General features: G+C 41.2%; 2 protein-coding genes across 8 annotated transcripts in view; one reads left to right on the top strand and one right to left on the bottom strand.

Annotated features, from left to right (window-relative positions):
• Window positions 1-1,510: 1,510 nt before the first annotated feature.
• ECD (ecdysoneless cell cycle regulator) lies at window positions 1,511-18,071 on the bottom strand. Of its 4 annotated transcripts, XM_072628207.1 has the most exons (15): window positions 17,303-17,434; window positions 15,793-16,013; window positions 12,434-12,551; window positions 11,416-11,503; window positions 11,105-11,283; window positions 8,576-8,768; window positions 8,025-8,153; window positions 7,092-7,217; window positions 6,813-6,898; window positions 4,763-4,869; window positions 4,246-4,432; window positions 3,177-3,244; window positions 2,493-2,722; window positions 2,144-2,232; window positions 1,511-1,836 (listed from the first exon to the last, which is right to left on the bottom strand). In XM_072628207.1, the coding sequence occupies exons 2-15, from the start codon at window positions 15,995-15,997 to the stop codon at window positions 1,827-1,829; spliced, it is 1,815 nt and encodes a 604-aa protein (XP_072484308.1). In that variant the 5' UTR covers window positions 15,998-16,013; window positions 17,303-17,434; the 3' UTR covers window positions 1,511-1,826. The 4 variants fall into 4 exon arrangements, with proteins under 4 accessions (XP_072484308.1, XP_072484307.1, XP_072484306.1 ...); XM_072628206.1 differs by lacking the exons at window positions 2,144-2,232; window positions 17,303-17,434 and adding an exon at window positions 17,835-18,071; XM_072628205.1 differs by lacking the exons at window positions 2,144-2,232; window positions 17,303-17,434 and adding an exon at window positions 17,613-17,696.
• The window catches only part of FAM149B1 (family with sequence similarity 149 member B1), a 37,327-nt gene continuing 34,419 nt past the window's right edge, over window positions 17,610-20,517 (top strand). For all 4 annotated transcript variants that reach the window (XR_011971506.1, XM_072628208.1, XM_072628210.1 and 1 more), the window contains exons 1-2: window positions 17,610-17,699; window positions 19,522-19,626. Coding sequence is in view for 3 of the 4 variants with exons in the window: in XM_072628208.1 (XP_072484309.1) it covers window positions 17,653-17,699; window positions 19,522-19,626 (152 nt within the window). In the remaining variant the exon portion in view is untranslated. The remainder of the gene's footprint in view (window positions 17,700-19,521; window positions 19,627-20,517) is intronic.

The raw sequence follows: 20,517 nt of genomic DNA, 5'->3' as shown, positions 1-20,517 counted from the left end.
ATATCAACCAAGGAAATACTCTTATAAAGCATCAAGAAACTTGAACTGAGAATTCAATGGTCAGAGGGAGAAACTTAGTTCTGCCCTAACCGATCCCTGGCTTATCTAAGATCCTGGAATCACCAAGCAGTTGATGAGGAAACAGGTCCCTGGTAGCTGCCTAGTCTATGGGGAAATGGCCATATTCCACAAAGATATCATTATCTTTAAATCTGTTCTAGGAAATAGTTCTTTGTTGCCTTTGACACTGCCTCTTGTTTTCCTTTGGTGGCCTCGGAGCCCTGAATACCTTCAGCTCTGGACTATTTGCCTTTTAAGCTTGATTCTGGTCACTAATTACTAAAATGAACATTCTTGCCTAGACTAGGGGCAAACATGGTCTATCCAGGTTTCCCACATATGAGCTTTCCCACCCCCCAACACAGAGCCAAACTGGAACACTCCAGGCAAGAGGCATAAGGCAAGCAAAGGTTCAGAGAAGAAAACAAACCTTATTGATGTGAGGCAAAACTAGACTAACATGACTGAATCATAAGGTCTGTTTGTGAAAGGTGGGAAGTAAGACTGGATGGTAGGGTGGAAGCGGCAAGCAAAGGTAAGAGGTAACTGAGAAATCCAATGTTAGAATTACAACTGACATAAGAGAATTGTGCATGTTTCAGGAACTGTGAGCTAACTCTTCTCTGAATTTTTTGGGAAGAGTCCTCCTTTAAATGCTTTAAAAAGACAGAATTAAACCAGGGATTGGAGTGACCTCTGTGTTTAGTAAATAGAGAGATAAGATGGCTGCCCAGCTGACTCCCAACAGGAAGCTGAGGCCACCCTGCCAGGTTGTGTTTGTCACTGGACCATAAGAATGGGAACTCTAATTTTCCATTATCTACACAGCACTTGAAAGTCGACAAAGCACTTAGGATCGTGGATGTAGCATGGGAAGGAACCTCAGACACATCCAGTCCAACCCCCTTCATTTTACAGAAGAGGAAACTGAGGCCATAATAAGGGTGGAAGCTGGGATTTCTTGGCCTATATTGCAATGCCTTTTCACCACCTCTGCCCTGGCCATGGTGAGGATCCTCACAGATATCCATGGCTGAGGTCTCATGTACATGGTGATGGACTGTTGGCTTAAGAGCACAGCCTGGGAGAAAGAGGAAGACAGAGGCAGGGAGACAAAGCCACATACCAAGCAACAAGATTTTCCTCAAGATCCGGGACTGTCTTTTGCCTTTCTGTGTATCCTGAGTGCTTAGCACTGGTGCCTGATACATGGCAGGTACTTCATATATGCTTACTGACTTGAGCATACCTGAGTGAAGGAGGCAAAGTCAAGCCAGGAGAGAGGCTGAAGAAGGTGCAGGTGTCATAGAACCAAGGGTCAAAAGACAAAAGACAGTGCCTTTGGAGGAAGCTATTTCCACAAAGATAGAAGATATCTTTTATCCTCAGGCTGAGAAGGAAAATCATGCAGAAATACCAGAATACCTCCTGGAGACCATGGTAGCCACCGTGAGAGTTGTTTAAATGGCATTTATTAAGTGAGTGATCAGGGCAGCAGGTGCACACCAGATGGACTCTTTATTGGCTGCCCCCTTACTCTTTCAGTTACATGCTGGCATGTCTGTGATCTATGTCATCAGGGAGCTGCACACCCATGCTCTGCAGAAGGTTAGAAGCGGGTCCTGCCAGTCCAGCTTGGGAATGATAGGATTCCAAGATGTTTGAGACCAAGTTCAGATCCACGTCCTCAGGCTCCAGAACAGAACAATCTGCTGTTGCTTCGTCATTATCAGAATCGCTGGCAAGAGCTTGAGATGGTTCTTTTGTCAACTTGTCCTAGAGTTAATCAAGACCAAGAGGAGGGAAAAGCCATGAGATTTTACAGACAAAGTTATAAGAGGCAGTTTGACTAAAGTTTACCTGATTTGGTGACACGTTAAGAAAACGGAAACCTGAGACCAAAAAGGAGAAGGGAGAAGAAGCAACCCATCCTCTGTGGTAGGAAGACAACTCCCAGGAAAGTTAATCTCAAAATGGTCACGCTTGGTTCTAAATGTTGAAATGGTATCCGCAAGCTCTTTTACTGCAAACTAACCAGATTTCCTCACTTGTTGAGGGAGCTCAAGAAAATCCATAAGCTTACTTCAAATCTAGCCAGTAGACCTCTGAATGCGAGCATGTTGTTGGTCTGCCTCTGTCCAGGTCCGTCACTTCCTCTGGCCTTCCCCCTCTCTTTTAAAGAGTTGTCACAGTCAGCATGGAACATGGTCAGTTCTGGTTCTATTGATCTTGCTGTGCAACACTAAGAACTGAGTATCTATTACAAGAAATGAGAACAATCCTAGGCCTTCTCTGGAGCTTTCCCTTTGTAAAATAGGAAATCCAGCTGAACTCAACGATTTGTAAAAAGAGAGACTTTAAGGTTCCATGCCCCAGAAATTATACCTATTACTCCTGAGTGACTCAGAAAAGAGAGAAGAAAGCATATCTACCATTTGTTTCCAGGTGGTGAAGCTTTTCCCGATGCTGGTATGTGCTAGTTCCTGGTCCATCTGCGCCATTAATGATTTGATACTCTCTAGAGTTTCTTTTGTAGAGGCCTTTCCCTCAGGGCCCTGGGTTCCTAGGTCTACATCATCATCACTGTCTAGGCATTCAGAGTCTTCCTCATCCAGATCATCACCATCTAAGTCACCAGAGTCTGACTCACCAGAATCTGGCCCTATGGAGGGAGAGAGAAAAAACAAGGAGAGAAACATGCCCAGAGCCAAGTTACTCAAAATTGGCTAGATGCTGTCAAGAGAATAGAGCAACACTTGCTGAGCTTGAGTATTTCACAATTATACCCTTGATGAAATGGAACTGCTGACAAACAAGTCAACAGGGTTTTTAGGTAATGGGGGTCTTCAAGTGGTTGAGGAAAGCATGCCAAGTTAATACTAGGTTAAGGCCTGAAAAGTCAGTGCTAGTCAGCAGAGGCAAACAGAAGAAAACAGAGCCTTAAACATGCGACAGACACATTCTCCATTAAACCCTTCGGGAGAGAAGACCCACAGCACGCAGTAGTTCAAAAACAGGACGAGAACCTAGATTTCACATATCCCAAGTCTAACCCTTTCCCTGTCAGACTCACAAGTCCTTTAGAAAACATTGGGAGAAAGCATACTGTGACTCACCCAAAATCTTGTCAAAGTAATTGAGGAAAGAATCTGCATCAAAGGTGATAGGTGCCTCAGATGGTTCCCTAAGAGTTTGAAGAAAAAAAAACTAATAAACCCTTCTGGGGCACAGTCCTTTTCATACTGAGGTAATACTCTGGGTGCATGACTGACCACTTGGGAATAATCACTTGGGAAAATATAGCAGAAGCAGTGGCACTTCAGAAGAAAGCTTTGGACAAGACGACTGTTTCACTCCCAACACTTAGTTCCTGATAGGCAACAGAGGAAGAAGGGGAGGTCATGAGAAAGGGCATTTCATCTAATGATCCTGAGAGAATTTTCTGGATAAATGAAGTCTTCCTTTTCAGGCACCAAACTTTAAAAAGGAACCAAAGTTTGATAAAGTGTAACCTACACTAGCCCATCTTCTGAAGCAGAGAATCCTGAATACTGAACCTCTTCATGGTAACACTGGACCACCACATTTGCACATCATTATGAACAGTTGCTGTTGCTCTGTGAGATAGCACTCAGTCAACTTTTCGGTAGACGTATGACTTTCTGTTGTTACTCATTGCTCCTGCCGTTCTGCTGAGTCTACTTTTAACAGATGCCCATCACCCAAATGCCTAGGAAGCCACAGACTGGGAGTAAAGATCCCTGAGCTCAAATTGCGCCTCAGACACCTAGCCATGGTTCTGTGGCAAAGCTAGAACTCAAACCAAGGTCCTCTGACTCTAAATTCCAGGCACATTGTACTACATTTCCTCTCTTGTCCAGCACTGCAGAGGTAGTGAAGAAAAGAGCTGGGATTACAGGTGAGGTCCTCCTACTGCAAATATAGAACTTTCTCCCTAATAATCACAGGAATTAAACACCTCACAGTATTATGGTAAGAAAGTGTTCTGTATATCTTATTGTGCTAAGGAGATGCAATGGTCAGGCTATGACTTCAAGTCTAGTGGTTATGACAAACATATCTGGACCCCCTGTCTACCCGCCTGTTTGTGTGTGTGTTGTGATGACCAGCAGGAAGGTGGGGGGAGCACACACCCACACTAACAAGTATGAGTCAATTACACACCGAGGCAGTTCTGCTCCTTTGTGGGTTGAGACTTTGGACACAAATGCTTTTACACTCTCTGTCACTTTGGTTAGGTCATAGTTCTGTTCCTCCTCCCCTTTTGGAGTGAGCCCTGGTTCGTCTTGACCAGTTGCTTCCTGCAGAATCTGGTCCAGCTGATCCGGTGAGAGATACAACCACTGATCATCTAACAGAGAAGAAAGCACCACCATAAGGACACTTCCAGAACGTGCTGAAGATCAGTCCTAGAACACTCAGAGTGCAGGGCAAATAAGAGTGTTTTACAGCAGAATTCTCTCCTTCTAATCAATGTCATGAGTTTCAAAAATAAAATGAACACCCCCTCAAAGAAAGCATTCAAAGGTAGTTCACCAAAAAGTAGTTTACAAATGTGTCCGTGTGAAACAAGAAATCATAATCATCTCACATTCATCTCATGACAAGCAGCAATACATTAGGAGATGCTGCTACATGCTGCAATCTCTCCCATCTCTTCCACTCAAATATAGCCACTTACCATCCTCTAAGGGAAGATTAGCATCTTCTTTCTTAAGTTCCTCCAGATCAAAAGGCACTGTTTGTAATAAAGTTAGGATTTCTTCCCCTGGGCTTACATCAAGAAAGCTACCATAAGAAAATAAAATGATGTACAATTATCAAAACCTGAGACCTAGGAATCAGCTAATCACACAATCATGGCATTTTAGACCTAACAAGAAGATGAGATCATCTAGTCTGGCCTGCACAACGTTGCGCCTGCAGGCCTTTGGTGGCCTCCAGCTGCCCTAGGGTTGTATGCTGTGGAGGCCTCATCTAATTCAACAATCTCATTTCAACAGATAAGAAAACCACAAAGGTTATTAACTTGTCTAAGATCATTTAATGGAAAAACTAGGCCTAGAATCCAGGTCTCCTGCTTTCTAGTCCAGTGTTGTTCTCACCATCTCTAATGAGAAAATACATATAGATGTAAGGTGGAAAATGTTAGAAAATTATCATTATCATTCATAACCACACAGGTAACATGGCTGATAACGAAAATTGTTGGAATTCTGTCTAACCTATTCCTAAAGAGATAAAACAAATTTACCATCAGATCATTTATTCAAGAAATATTGATTGACTACCTATCCTATGTGTTCAATAAACAGTAAAGCAGAGAGATTAAGATGAGTTCAGCACAAACCCTACTCTCAAGTACCTTAAAATTTAAGAGGTAAAGTAAGAACACAAAAAAACTAAGACAGACATAAAAAGGGCATGGAGCACAGAAGAGTGAGACAACAAATACGCTTAAAAAACCAGCAAAGCTTATGTGGGGTAGCAGGTGGCATTTCAGCTGGGCTGAGATCAACCATGGAAGGGCATGGCTGGACTTAAGAGGACCTTGGCTAGTCCATGCTCTGCTACCTGTGGACCTTGGGGACTCACTTCAGCTCTTGGGACGCAGTCTGGATGGCAGCTGGAGAACCAGCTCTGTATTGTGATGGGGTAAGGGAAGGGAATTTTAGATGAACATAACAAGAGGAAAAGTGTGAAGGTAGGAAAGTGGAGGGTGTGTTTGGAAACCTAAGAAGCTCAGCCAGGCTGGGATACAGGGTACACAGAAAAAAGATAGTAATGTTACATTAGGAAGACCAGTCTTTAATCAGCACTACTCAGTTTAGAAGGCACATGATCAATTTTTTTGTGTTTTAAGATTACTCTATGAGTCATTAAATGGGAAGGACTGAAAGAAGAGAGATTGAAGAGGAGACCAGTTAAGAAGGGATTCAAGAGTCTGAAGGAGGACTATAGAGAGGCCAAACTGAGATAAGGGTAACAGGGAAAGAAAGGAAAAGGTCGTTGTGACAAGCACCAGCAAGGCAGAAGTGACAGGCCTTGGTAACTAACTGGATTTGGGGGGAATGTAAGGAGGAAGCAAGGATGAAAGATGACTCCAAGGTTTTGAGCCTTGGTGTCTGCAAAAATGGTGGTATCCTTTACCAATGGGGAAATCAAGCGGGGCATATGTCTTGTAGGGGAAATGAGCTCAGCAGATCCATGGTGTTCTCACATGGCAGTTCACATCTGCCAGGGGTCACTTTTGCAGTGGACAGCACAGCCAGCAGCTCCATCTGGGCAATCTCCTGTATTCCTATGCTGTATTCCGACTCAAACAGAAAAAGATTCCCCGATGGCAGCATACTGACTTAGAAAACCACAAATGAACATGATCTGTGTTATCTTGTGTTCTATTTATTTTGTTAAACATTTCCCAGTTACCTTTTAATCTGATTCATGCTACTCCAGAGGCCTGTGGGTTTGACACCTCTGTCCTAAATAAATAGTTCACCTTTCTTTTTCCCCACTATCTTGAGCTTTCCTTATGTCTGGGAGGTAGCCAGCTTATACCCTGCCTCCTCCTACTCTCCAATTCCCCTGGATCTGTAAAAATGGCCCACGTTTCACTTTTCATTCTTGCATCTCAAGTACTCTGCAAGCTGCCTGACCCATGCTAAGTGTTTTCATTAACTGTCTGTCTTTCTTGATAAATACACATCAATGGCAGACAGACAGTGTCTTACTTTTCTGGCCTGTTCACAGATTGCTGAAAGTAGTTCTCTGCCACGCGTAGTTTCTGCAGGTACTTCGCAGAGCCTTCCATCTCTCCCTGGAAAATGTAGATCATTTGTGTTGATCAGAAGATTAGTCATAGACATCACATGGCATAAAACTATTATGTTTGTCTGCCACCCCAGACATCCTACCAAAAAAGTCACATATCACGTAAAGTGCAAGGATTTTAAATAATTGCTTCATTTTTTCTTCAGATATGTATGTAAAGAATACATCATTGTCCTTACCTCAAAATAGTCATTCTGTTTCAGACTATCAAGAAAGCCATTCCAAAGAGAGCTGTCTGTCATTAGAGATTTCTTGAAGTCAGGAAGTACACTGGCTTTAGCACACAAGATCTCAAAGCCATGAGCCTAAATCATAGATACAGGAATAAAAAGGTGAAAAAAGTGACTTCTTTTGTAATATTTGCACAGGCTCAAGGGACAGATGGCTAGGACAGCTGGAGATTTGTGAAATTCTGTGAAAACCTAGATTTAATACCAAGTTTCTTGATGTTTACAGGTTATTAAAATTGGAAGAAGGTGTGGTATAAAGAAGTCTGACTGTAGAATATGAGGTCCTGGTTTCCAGTGCTGGTTTTCTAACATTCCAACTGCGTGACCTTAGATGCGGAACCCTCAGCCTCTGAGTCTCAGTCTAAAATGAGGGAAATGAAACAGATTCTGCCTATGTTCTCTTTCAGCTCTTTATCTTATGAACTACAAAGAGAAGGCAAAAACTCAAAGAGATCTTTGTGTCTAAAAAGCACTTCTTGCAACTGATTGGACAACACATTCAAAACAGGTTTGTGAATTTCAACTCAACTAGACATATATAAGTTGAAAAACCATCTTGGGAATAAAAACATAATTTAAGACAAAGGAAGTTTAATTACTGTGCTCATTTAGAGCAGGAAAAGCAGACTTGCCTCTGAGTGCACGCACACCTGAACACTAGGAAAGGACACCAGAGGGAGGAAAATCACAAAAACAACGTATTTCTGATCAACAAAATTCCCTGAGTCTCTTTGGCAGAGACCTGCCAAAAGGATCCTGAATGAAGAAAAATTATTAATGAATTAGGCATGATCTCAGATATATTATAAAGAATCATTTGGTTTTAGGAGTTATCCTATACTTAAAGAAAGAAAATAAAAAAATATCTCCCATAAACATTACCAGTTTCATGCCCAGTTCATGTGCTCGGTACTGGGGGTGAGAGTGGGGAGGCAGACTATACCCACTTCGGCGGTCTGGTACAAACCTCTGTTGTACCAACTGCGCATACAAACACTTTGTGAATGTGACCTGCATGAATAAATGAAAAAACAAATGGATATTAATCACAGTTTCCTGTGGGGGAAAAGGTCAGTATGCTATTTTGTAGGGTTAAAATAAGACTTTCATACACAATTTGGGGTAAAATATGTACAGGGGCCATCTACTCCCCTGCCTTGTTTTCAGCTCTCTGATGTGATTCTTAGCATCAGTCTTGTTAAATGACAACTTTGAGGCAGGATGAAAAATAATCCTATTTTCTACAGAAGAGATAAGAATAATTTATGCTGACAATTATACAGAACCCCTAACATTGAGTTTTTTATTTATTTTGGGAGAGAAAGACAAATAGGGGGCTTACTAAGAGTAAATCAACTATTCCTCACAAAAATTTTAGGAGAAAATTCCAGTGTACCAAAGAAGAGAAAATAAAAGACAGAGCCGTGTCTTACCGAAGCCATTATACGTGTTTCTGGCAAGAACATTTTGAAAGTTCGGCAGGCTCGAAGGTCAATAGGATCCCGTAAGTAAAAGGCTTGGACAGCTGCAGCTATCAGCTGAGGACGCCGCTTCAGAATTGCCACAGCAGCAGCTGGGAGGAAGCAGTGAGCTCGATGAAAGGATGTCTGGATTTTTTCTGGGTACCTAAGATGGGTAGCAACATTGTTAAGACTCCCCAGATCAGGGTTTAGTTCAGGATTCTGATGATTTTAAGAAGGACAGAGTCAGATCTACATATATATGGGCTCTGAAGGACCAGGAAGAAACAGGAGAAAAAGTGAAGGACTAGAAGGGGAGAAGAGTAAGGGACCTTAAGGGAAACCACTTATTCTTATTACCATTTATTTAAAGGCATTCAGAGGTAACAAAAAAAATAATACTTTTTGCTCTGAGACAAAATTGAAGAAAATATACTGAACTCAAGATAAAAAACTTTATGACTGCTATTACTCAAATAGTACAATGCACATAATACTCAGTAAACACTGACTGACTGAATTGTTTGCCAAACTAAAACCACAGTTTTCCAAATATAAAGTCGAATAGTCTCATATTTATCCCCAAGGATAAAAGGGTCCCCACTTTTAAAGAAACAATCCACAAATATTTTTCTAAATGTATTCTTATTTTCTTTGTGACCCATGACATGCTGAGTCACAAATTTAAAATTCAATTGAATTTTAGGTCACAATTCAATTCAAAATTGAATTCAAAATTCTATACTATATACATGTAATACTATAATGCTATATACTATAATACTACATACACGTAATGTAATAATGCACATATAACATGTTATATGTAATATATTATAATGTACATAATATGATGCAATAATATGCATTTTATATACTACATACTATATATAATACTATATACATGTAATGAAACTATAATTTAATGGTAATGGCCTGCATGGAAACTGTAAATTATTAAACAGGTGAAGAAAATAATAAAAATCAATAGCATTGTATAAAAGACAATGACAACGTAGAAGCCCCATTAGTTTCTCAACTAATAAGAAAAGATGTTTATAAGACTTTAAAACTGGAAGTGAGAAAGTGGAAATGATAAGAAACATCAAAATATTTAAAAATCAAGAAAATCATTGGAGACTTTTCCAAACCTCCCAAATACGGTCACATAAGAAACATGGAGCCTAAGCTATAAAGAGAACTAATTACTCAGAGGGGAAGCTCCAGATAGAAAGAGATCATGGTACTCCCCATCTCCACCCACTAATGCACTGTATTTCATCACATAAACATAGATTTCATGCCAAATTTTTCACAAAAAAGTGGGGTGCAACTATTACGTGAAATAAATCTCTCTCTCTGGTTTTTAAATTTGTGTTGGTATTACTTAAACATCATTTATAACTAAACTGCCTTTGGTGCAAGAACAGGATGCATGGAATACTCATGAATATACTGAATTCTGACAATGCACATGCCCTGAAATGAGTATCCACATGCTACTGATGAATACACTGCTGCTGTTCTAAAGCAGCACGAAGAACAGAATTATACCATGCAAAGATTATTTGATGAGAGGTTGTAAACCAGATTTTGGGGCAAAACCCCACCAAGGGGATCATTATGTGGTGAAATATGGTAATTGTGATGTGAAAAGGACACTGAATGTGGAGTCAGAAAAGCCCTCGTTGAAATCTCAACTCCGGCTTTTATCAGATGTGCAGTAGGGCAGGTAGGTAACAAACTTCTTTTTGCCTCACTTTCTTTCTCTGTGAAATGGGGTTTACTAATACAGAATGACTGAATAAATGATGGTACATTAATCTAATGGAATATCATGGCCCCATTAAAAACGACAGATGTGAAGGATACAGGGAATTCTGGAAAGACTTATATGAAGTGATGTAAACTAAGATTAGGACAATAACAACAGTATATCCATTGATTACAACTATGTACACACAAAAAATTATAATTATATAGACATGTTTGGACACTTTTTTGTTGTTTTAATTTTATCAATACATATGTTGTAGTACTTTTTTCCTTTTAAGTCAGGATCAGTTGTTTCCTCAGCGTTAGGCACCTCCATGTCAGAAACATTTACTTGCCTATACTTACATCCTTACAGTTCCCTGGGAGAATAACTAACTTGCCAGGGTCACAGAGCCTTCAAAGTTGACACTTTATCCACGTTACTATGCTACCTCTTCTAATCAAAAGACAAACAGTATAAATTTTAAAGTTTACTTGGAAATGCATTCCACATGTGGTTTGCTTATTTTTATTAGTATTTTTTGTAGTTGTTAACTTCGTAATATTTTTAAAAACTTAAATGATGTAGCATTATTTCCTTTATCTTAAAGACACTGTAATTCTAACACTGGTTAAGACAAGGCAGGAATTCAAAAGAAAGATAGTGAAAGAAATTCCATTATCAATTATGGTTCAGGCTGCTCTAACAACAACATTTTTGTAACCTGAAGAAGTCTGTTTTCTTACCCTTTGATTCGCCTATTTACTGCTGCCTGGATAGATTCTGAGGCGATGATTTTTTCAGAGTGCCTGGTGATGATTGACAGTGCCTGACTGATTGTGGGAGGTGTGGCAGGTAACCAGGATATTTCCCCAGCTTTCCGTGGTGCTGGAATAATGCACAGCTCTCCACAGTGAAAAAACACCTGATAAAATGACATGGGAATTGATACAAAGAACAGAAGCACCTTTTATGCTAATAACCTGTAAATAGCCTCCCTACCACCCCATAAATCACATCTCTTCCCTGCCCATTTGCAGCAATGAGGTGGACTTACTCTGTTGGTGCTATTATCAGGATCTAACCATTTAGGGAGAAATTCAGCAGCTTCTATTAGCAAGAATTCACCATCGTTGTCTTCAATTCTATTTCAAAGGAAGTGTTAGTTTTGCTTATGAAGATGAATATTAATCAAATTCATTTTTGTGGTAAAAATAACATTAAGTAGGTAAAACTGATGTAGCCCTTTTGGGGTTTGCATTTTACATACAAAGTTTTAGTAATTAAAATGCTTTTCCCACCACTGATACATTTTCTTCTCAATATTTTATAAATAATATGAAACTGTTGATGATATTTAAAGGCATTTAAAGATGGACGTTTTACTTTTAATTTTTTCCATCACTGGACATATGAGCTTCAATGAAACTCATTACCTTAAATGAAAAACAACCAACAGTCTTTGTTTAGTGAAAATACATTACTGGTGCTTTAAAAGAAACAAAAAAGGTTCATTCAGAAGATATTCTAGTCATTATTTGGATTTTTTTTTTGGTTGGGAGGAAGGTTGACTGAAAAGTATCTGAACTGCAGAGCTGACTTCAAAAATCAAAAAGGAATAAACAAAAATCAAATGCTAAGTTCTCCTCCTACTGGAAGTACTTGGAACAGCTGTCATAATTTGTTTCTTAAAAGGAAATACGAACCAGAATTGAGCATTTTTGAGCTTTACTATTTACCCATGTTGCCTTCCGCAAGGGTTCCACTGGTTTGACTTCAAACTGATTTTGCTATATTATTTCTTAAAGAAAAAAAGCAGGGCCAGGACAGCAATTAAAGAAACTCGTGAGAAATACTTTTGGTTTTGTTTGGGCTTTGGGAGAAACAGAATCAACTAGAATACACTTTAACCTTCCACAAAAAAAACCGCCTTTAAACTACAGAAAGTATTTCAAAACATCTTTCCAATATAATTTTTAAATCTATTTCGCAATGGACTGAATAAATATAATACGAAGTCATTCTCTGAATTACAATAAAAAGAGTTTTAGTATTTCTAGAAGTAATTGTAATACCTTGCTACTAACTCTGGAAACTTCTTTGTGATCTGCTTTATCAGGTAAACGATAAACCACTCATCCTCAATATTATCCCCAAATTTAGTTACACCAACAATGTGAGCAGGAATGCTGCCTGAAAACAAGAGAAAACCAGGTTGTTGTTTTTTTAAACAGTTAAACCAATTCATTACTGCAAACACAACAGAATGGGAAATTTCAGCTAATTTCATGTATATGTGTGCATATGTAAGCATGTATGTATGTATGTGTATGTGTATGTATACATATGCATATATGTGTGTACATACATATATATTTCTACAAAACCAAATATAAACATAAGGAGCATCAAAATATAAAATGAAAAGCCAAACTGAAATGAATGCCTGCTGTCAGTGAGTAGTTCTAATCCTACTTTGCAATACTGTCAAGTATCACAGTACAATGCACCACTTTTTTTTTTTGAGTTCCAGTGGGCTTTTATTGAGATAAATGAACAAAATCAAGTTTTTCGCCAACTACCTTTTCTGAACTTTATGAACTGAGTGGGAACTCTCGGCTCCACGTTCACATACATACATCACACATCCCAACAAAAACACAGCCCCACTGTGGGACCCACAGCCCCACAATGGACCACTTCTGCATATCTGACTTCTGAAGCTTCAATGGTCTCAAACACTGACCTAGGAAATACAGAACAGATCTGAGTAGCCAGCATCTGTCACCAAAGAAACCAAGCTAACTCTGGGCTTTCACCCAAAACTGTGTAAAATAATGTCACAAGTTAGAAGCACTGAAAGCAGAAAGAAGTAATGAAAAGCAGAAGAGAAAAATGCCAATGTTATGTCATTAAAGCCATGGCCCTTGTGGGTCAAACCCCCTCCCAGGTCTCTAAGAGCATCACCACAGCACAAGTACATTGATGAGTTGAGTGAGTGAATGAAAGAAAACACAGTAAGTCCCTGGCACTGTTCATGACTGAAAATACCAATCAGAAGTGAGACAGTCCCTGCCTTCAAGGAGCTTACACTCAACACAGGAACACTACACAAAAGGACTCACTACAAGGATGAGTGAAGCCATACAGCAATTACCCAAAAGAAATGGCAGTAACACAATATTGACACGATGGTCTGCAGAGCCAAAGGGAGAGGGATATGGAGTGGCATGCAGGTGGAAGGTCGAATGCCAAAAAACCCAGGGTAGATAGAAGTTTGGCATATTCTTATCGACTAAGACAAACTAGTCTCTAATCCATTTTAGAAATATTTTCATTAAAAAAAAATACTGAGGTAACAAAACAGTAAACTCTGGATAGATGAAAAACTGAGCTAGGTGAAATGCTCCTACCTGATGATGCCAAATCAATCAATCAACAAGCACTTATGAAGTACCTTCTCTGTCCTGAGCACTGTGTTCAGGGCTGACATAAACAAATAAAAGGGCTCTGATCTTAAAGAACTTCTATTCTATAAGAGAGAGGGAGTACAATTTTGTGATTTTGCCAGAGGGTGAACGCAAAGGATTGTTGTCATGTCAAGCTTGAAGCACAGACTACTTGCTGGGCTTTAGCCCTGGAAAACAGGGTATCTCCCAATATCTTGACACTATACAGATGAATCCCAGATCTCTATGACCAACCCTAGTTTCTCTCCTGAGCTCTGGTTACCAACTTATTAGACATTTCCCACTATATTTCCATCTAATTCAACATGTCCAAAACAGGACCATAACCTTCCCCCTAAACTCTTCTTTCCTAACTTCTCTCAAAGGTACCACCATCCTTCTAGTCACCCATGTTCACATACACACACGCACACAGACAAATTAACCTGTTAAAAATACACTAGTAGATACAAAGCAATTTGGGGCATTATTACTGGCGAAATTAAGAAAGGCCTAGGCCTATAAGGAGGTTTTTCAGTTGAGTCATAAAGATAGCTAGGAGTTCAAGAGGCAGAGTAAGAAGGGAAAGCATTCCAGGCATGGAGTACAACCTGAGCAAAGGTAGAGAAGTGGGAGACATATCATTTACAAACAACAGTAAGTTGGGAGGTCTGGCTAGGGTACAGCAGGTGAGGGAGGAAAATTTATAATCCTCCTGAAAGAAGACTGTGCCAAACCTGTGAAGGGTTCCAAATACTAGACAGAAGAGTTCATATTTTATCCCAGAGGCAAGAGGCAGCCCCAGGAGCTTCGTGAACAGGGAAGAGACATCGTCAGACCTGTGCTTTAGGAACTTCCCATTGGCAGGTGTGTGGATGACAGACTAGAGGAGGATGAAACTGGATGTAGGGTGTCCAAAGACGAAGATACTGAAATAATCTGTGTGAAAAGTAAAGAGCCCCTGAACTATGGTAACTGTGGAGTGGATGCAGAGAAGGGACTGGGCGTGAGAAACATCAAGAAGGTACAATGAACAATATTTGCCAACTGATTGGCTATGGAGGCAAAGGAGTGAAAGGGAAGGTATTTAAAATGACTGGAAAAGTGTGAACATGGGTGACTAGAAGGATGGTGGTACCTTTGAGAGAAGTTAGGAAAGAAGAGTTTAGGGGGAAGGTTATGGTCCTGTTTTGGACATGTTGAATTAGATGGAAATATAGTGGGAAATGTCTAATAAGTTGGTAACCAGAGCTCAGGAGAGAAACTAGGGTTGGTCATAGAGATCTGGGATTCATCTGTATAGTGTCAAGATATTGGGAGATACCCTGTTTTCCAGGGCTAAAGCCCAGCAAGTAGTCTGTGCTTCAAGCTTGACATGACAACAATCCTTTGCGTTCACCCTCTGGCAAAATCACAAAATTGTTGTATTGCTTTCACCAAAACCAGGTGTTCTCTGAGTTTGGATAAGCATCCAACTTCTGGTCATGAAGCCCTACTATGAATCAAACTTGTCTCTCTGCTATTACCCCTCATTGTCCGCACATTGATGTAAGGATTGAGATCTTCCCACAATATGTTGTATCCCTCCACTAGGGGGTGGAGGAGGGGGATGGGGCACCCTTGTTTACAAGCTGCGTGCTTCACTTTGAAATTAAACTTCTGTTTGATTCCTGACTTTCCTTTCTCTAGCCTGCTCTGTTCAACTCTGAATATCCCTAAGTTAGAGGTCAGTTTGGTTCACTTAACAGTAGAAATGATCAATAAATCCACAAGAATAAATGACATAATTGAACAAGAATTGGTATGGAGGGAGAAGAAAGCTAATAGAAAGCCTTTGGGTATGCTCCATCATGGGGAGGGACAACTGAAAAGGAGCAACCAGACAGAGAAATAAGAGGGAGAAGTATAATGAAAACTCAGTCAACCCCTCTTATAAGTATGAGTTGTAAGAATCCAATGCATCAAAATGAGAAATAGACCTTTACCTTTAGCAGGTTTGTATCTGAGATTAAAAGGCTGATTTTGCCAGATATAGGAAACCAGCAGAGGTGCATACTGGGTCGTTATTGCTTGGATATAGTTGTGCAGGACCTCTTTATGTTTTTCTGGATCTCTTGGTTCTTCTGGTAACAAAAACAGATGATATTCCACTGCATCTTCTGCCACTGATAGCTTCATGTTCCCCTCCATTCTTGTTCTTGGAAAGCTGTATTTCAAAATTGGAATAAAATGAATCACACAAGTTACTTTGTAACTGGTATCCCTATTTCTTAAAATCTTCACGATATACTTTCAAAGTGCAGCTTAAATGTCACATTCTTCATGCAATCTCCTCTGAAATTCTTCCTGCTTTTGAATTCTCATTTCACCTTGCAGCTCCTCCATGTATTTTTGGCCTCTTTGTACAACATCTGTAAGTCTTCACTGACATAAAAAAGTAAGACAAATTCAAGTAACAAGTATTATAGTCCGTGGTTCCTTCCTTTAAAGCGCTTATAGAACCTTTAAAGAAAAGAATCACACTTTTTTTCATTTTTGCAGCCTTTCAGGGTCTTGCACATATTAAGTTCTGAATAAATCTTGGAGGAATTACACTGGGAGAAGCAAGGTGAAAATGAAAAACTGCAATAGATTTGAATTTCGGGTTACCCGTGTGACCTCGGACAAATGACTTAATTTCCTTTAGTTTGCTTATGATGTGAACCTCCTCCCTCCCCAAGAGGCAGCTACACAGAGCAGAGGACAGAATACTGGATCGGAGTTCAAATCCTACCCTCAAGCGGAGTTACTAGCGAACGATCCTTAACAAAACACTTAACAACTATGTGCTTCAGTTTCTGCCTCCATAAAACAGGGATAATAATACCAACACCTATTTCCCAGGATGACTGTGGGGATAAAATGAGATATTTTTCGTAATGCACTTTGGAAACCTATAAATTAGCTATTATTCTATCATAACCCAGAGAAGCCCTCCGCTTACCATTCTCTGACCCACAATGCCTATTTTTTTAAAAAAATTCCCCGCAATTGTCTACATAATAGGAGTCTTTAAATCGCGGCTCGAGAAGCCAGAGGAGGCGACCCCGGATGCCGAAGCGGGCAGGGTGAAGGCACCACGAGGCGGGGGGTGCAACGGTAAAGGCCAGCAGATCCCCCCCCACCTTCGAGCGGCTCAAACAGAGGGGCCCAAGGCAGGCCCCCGGGGGGGGGGGGGGCGGCCCCGTCACGGGATGACGTCAGACACCCCGGGATTCCCCCCGAGGGGGCGGGGCTGCCGAAGGCGCGCGTCCCGCTCCGAGGTCCTCAACGGTAAAATGGGGGCACAAGCGGGGGCAGTTAGGAGGCCGGTGGCGCCGGGACCAGAGCGCCCCGGAAAGGCTGCTCAGTCCTGCGGCCCCCCCACGGCCTCCCGGCCACGGCGGCAGGGGCTGGGCCCGTTTCCCCCGCAGCCCGGCTGCCATTTCGCGCCACCCGCCCGCCGCCCGCACGCACCCGGCTCAGGCAGCCGCTCGCAGGCAAGGTGTCCGGGGCCCGGCGGCCCCACGCCCGCCCCCCGGGGCCCGCCAGGGAGGTGCTAGCAGCGCCGAGGACAGGAGCGGGGTCGCCGCCGCCGCTCCGCTGACGTCACTGCCGTGCGCCGCGCGCCGCCACTTCCGGTGCTGCCGGAGAGGGAGGCGGGAGTAGAGGACCGTCGGTCGTCAAGGCGACGGGGCGGGACGGGGGCTAGGGAGTGGCGGGAGGGGGTCGGGGCGGGGCCGGCCGGGGCGGAGCCGGGCGGAGGGACAGGTCCGGAAATTCCCACCTCGGGCTCCCCTCCGCGGTGGCACCTGAGGAGAAGGAAGATGATCTCCAGATACACCCGGAAGGCGGCGCCGCAGAGCGTGGAGCTGTGAGTGCCTTCCTGCCGCCCCTAGCCCGGAGAGGAGAGGGAGCGGGGCCTTCCCTGGGGACGGGGAAGAGAGCGTGCTCCCCGGGGGGCCTGGGTCCCGTCCGTCCCGTCACCCCCGCCCCGCGCGAGGCATACCTGAGGGTCCGTGCGCTGCCCAGAGGGCTGCTCGGAAACGACCCAGAGCCGAGCAGTTATCGCGATAATTGTAGCGAGCGTCGTGGGGAGGTCGGTCGTGGGCCAGTACAAACGTACGGAATAAAAGAACCCCTGCCTGCAGGAAGCCGAGCACCTAGATAAATGTGCCAGGCATAAAGTGAATCAGTGAAAAGATACCCAAAAGAACTGTCTGTCGGGAGGATCCATGCGGAAGATGATGCAGCTTAGACAGGGAGCCCAAGGAAGGCGCACATTTGGCACGTGGGCCGGCTGGCTTCTTTGTTTTTAACATTTCACAGCTGTCAGTACAGAACCCAGGGCTGTACTTCTGTTCACCTTTTCTCTCTACTTGATAGATCTGCCTCCTTTTGCAAAAAACCGTTTCTTTGGTGTCTACATCACTTTTTTCAAGAAACTCGCTCAGACCCATTGTGTTTCTGTACCATTTCTTCCCCGTCTGGAGAGAAAATCATTGGAATTTGGATTTGGAATCCTTGGATTTGCCTAGTACAAGGCAGGGTTGCTAATATTTCTCCAACCAGATTTCTACCTTGCGTGTGTTAAGATCCTATAATATTCCTTGATACATGCAATTAAAGAGATACATTTGTTCCCTGATGCTCTGATCAGCAAGCAGAGGTGTTTTGCACTGTTGTGGAAAGTGTAGAGTCCAAAGGGACTCTAGAGGAGGGATTCCTTATAAGTACAAAGGTCCTCAAAGTGATTGTGTTTGTGTTTGACATTATACTGATGATATCAAGCCCCAGAATACTCATGACTTTCTGAAAAAGACCCGCAGCCACTGGGAAGAGAAAAGTCTATGAAGCTATACAGGAAACGGTTGTGTGCACGTACACACACTTCCAAGATTATGAAATGCGGTTGAATCCACAATCCCTTGATAGATATATTTTGCACAGACACTGCATGTGGACAGTTATGTAGGTCCCATAAATAGAATAAGTTAGGATTGCATTAAGTTTATCAATTCTGCAGTAGCTGCTTCCTGACACAAAAAAACAGCTTTCCAATACCAGGATCTTCCTGGTGATGTTACACAGTTGCAAATCACTGAGTGCTGGTTAGTATGAAACTAACAAAAGCAGAGTCTGTTTCAGAGCCACAACTTAATGCCCAAAATGTGGCTAGCGATTTTTCGGTTCAGTTGCCATAAGAGGTACTTGTTGAGAAGAATTTAGATGCAAGCTCATTCCTCACTGCTGAAAAAAAAACAAGTAAAAGCAAATTCACTGCTCACTGTGGGTTTGTGACTTGATCTTTATATACAAAAGGTGATACTTTATAAGCACTATCAACATGCTTTTGTCTGATTTAGGGAGGTAATTTTCTTGCTTTTCTCTACCATTGGAGCCTAAATAAGGAATCTCATCAGACTTTGAGATACAGAACTTAATCTAAATTATTCTCCATGCCATTTTATAGCAGATACCATAATCCTTCAAAACATGCTAGATGGCCTCTAATATTAAAACACCAAGGTTTTGATCCTCTAGGGTATTTGAAGTGAGTCCTTTTTAGGTGGAAATCATAAGCATAATTTAATCCAAAGTTCATTCTTGTGTAAGTGAATGATTAACTTTAAACAAATACTTGAGAAATGTCCTTTTTTTTAACAGCTAATATAATATTGTTTTACCCTTTGTAGGAGAGGAATTGCCAAAAATGTTCTTGATCATCATCCTCTTCCAGATCAGCTGGATGAAATTACCCCTAGTAATGACAGCCGTGAAAAAGACTCAAGTTATCAGAGGTAAAAATGCTAGGTGTACCATTTTTTTAGATCTTCTACAGATGGAAGTTTTGTTAAGTTTGGAAGTTAGCAACATAATAAATTACATATATACAGTTTGTGTAGCACTGTATAGTTGCAGAGTGTTTTGTGTAAATGTGTTATGGTGTCTCATTTAATCTTTTTTTAAACAAAAACATACATTTTATTGTATTGTTTATTATAATTAACTTGTGTTCACTTTTTTCAAGTCTGTGTATGTAAGGCTGTGTGACCTTTTCTTTTTTTTTAACATTTAGTTTTCATTTTCTTTCCTGAATTACCTGTATACAAAAATTTTTAACGTTTATTTTTTAAACTTTTGAGTTCCAAATTCTCACCTTCCCTACAGGCAAGCAGTTTGACATAGGTTGTACATATGTAGTCATACAAAACATTTCCACACTAGCCATGTTGCAAAAGAAAATGCATAAACATGCAAAAATATTAATAAAATTGAAAAAGTATGCTTTAATCATCATTCAGACTCATTTCTTTCTCTGGAGTAGATATCATTTTTCATCATAAGTCTTTGGAAATTGTCTTGGTTCACTGCATTGCTGAGAATAGCTAACTTATTCACAGTTGATTATCTTACAATATTTCTGTTACTTTGTACAATTTTCTCTTGTTCTGTTCATTTCACTTTGCATCAGTTCATATAAGCCTTCCTAAGTTTTTCTGAAACCATCCTGCTCATCATTTCTTATAGCACAATAGTATTCCATCATAATCACGTGCTACAACTTATTCAGCCATTCCCCAGTAGATGGACAGCCCCTCAGTTTCCAATTCTTTGCCACAGTAAAAAGAGTTGCTATAAAATATGTTAGTACATATAGGTCCTTTTCCTTTTTTTTAAACTCTCTTTGG

Source organism: Notamacropus eugenii, chromosome 1, assembly GCF_028372415.1.
Source record: "Notamacropus eugenii isolate mMacEug1 chromosome 1, mMacEug1.pri_v2, whole genome shotgun sequence".
Taxonomy (NCBI): Eukaryota; Metazoa; Chordata; class Mammalia; order Diprotodontia; family Macropodidae; genus Notamacropus; species Notamacropus eugenii.
The sequence above is the reverse complement of the archived record's forward strand: the minus strand, read 5'-3'. Positions and strand labels throughout refer to the sequence as shown.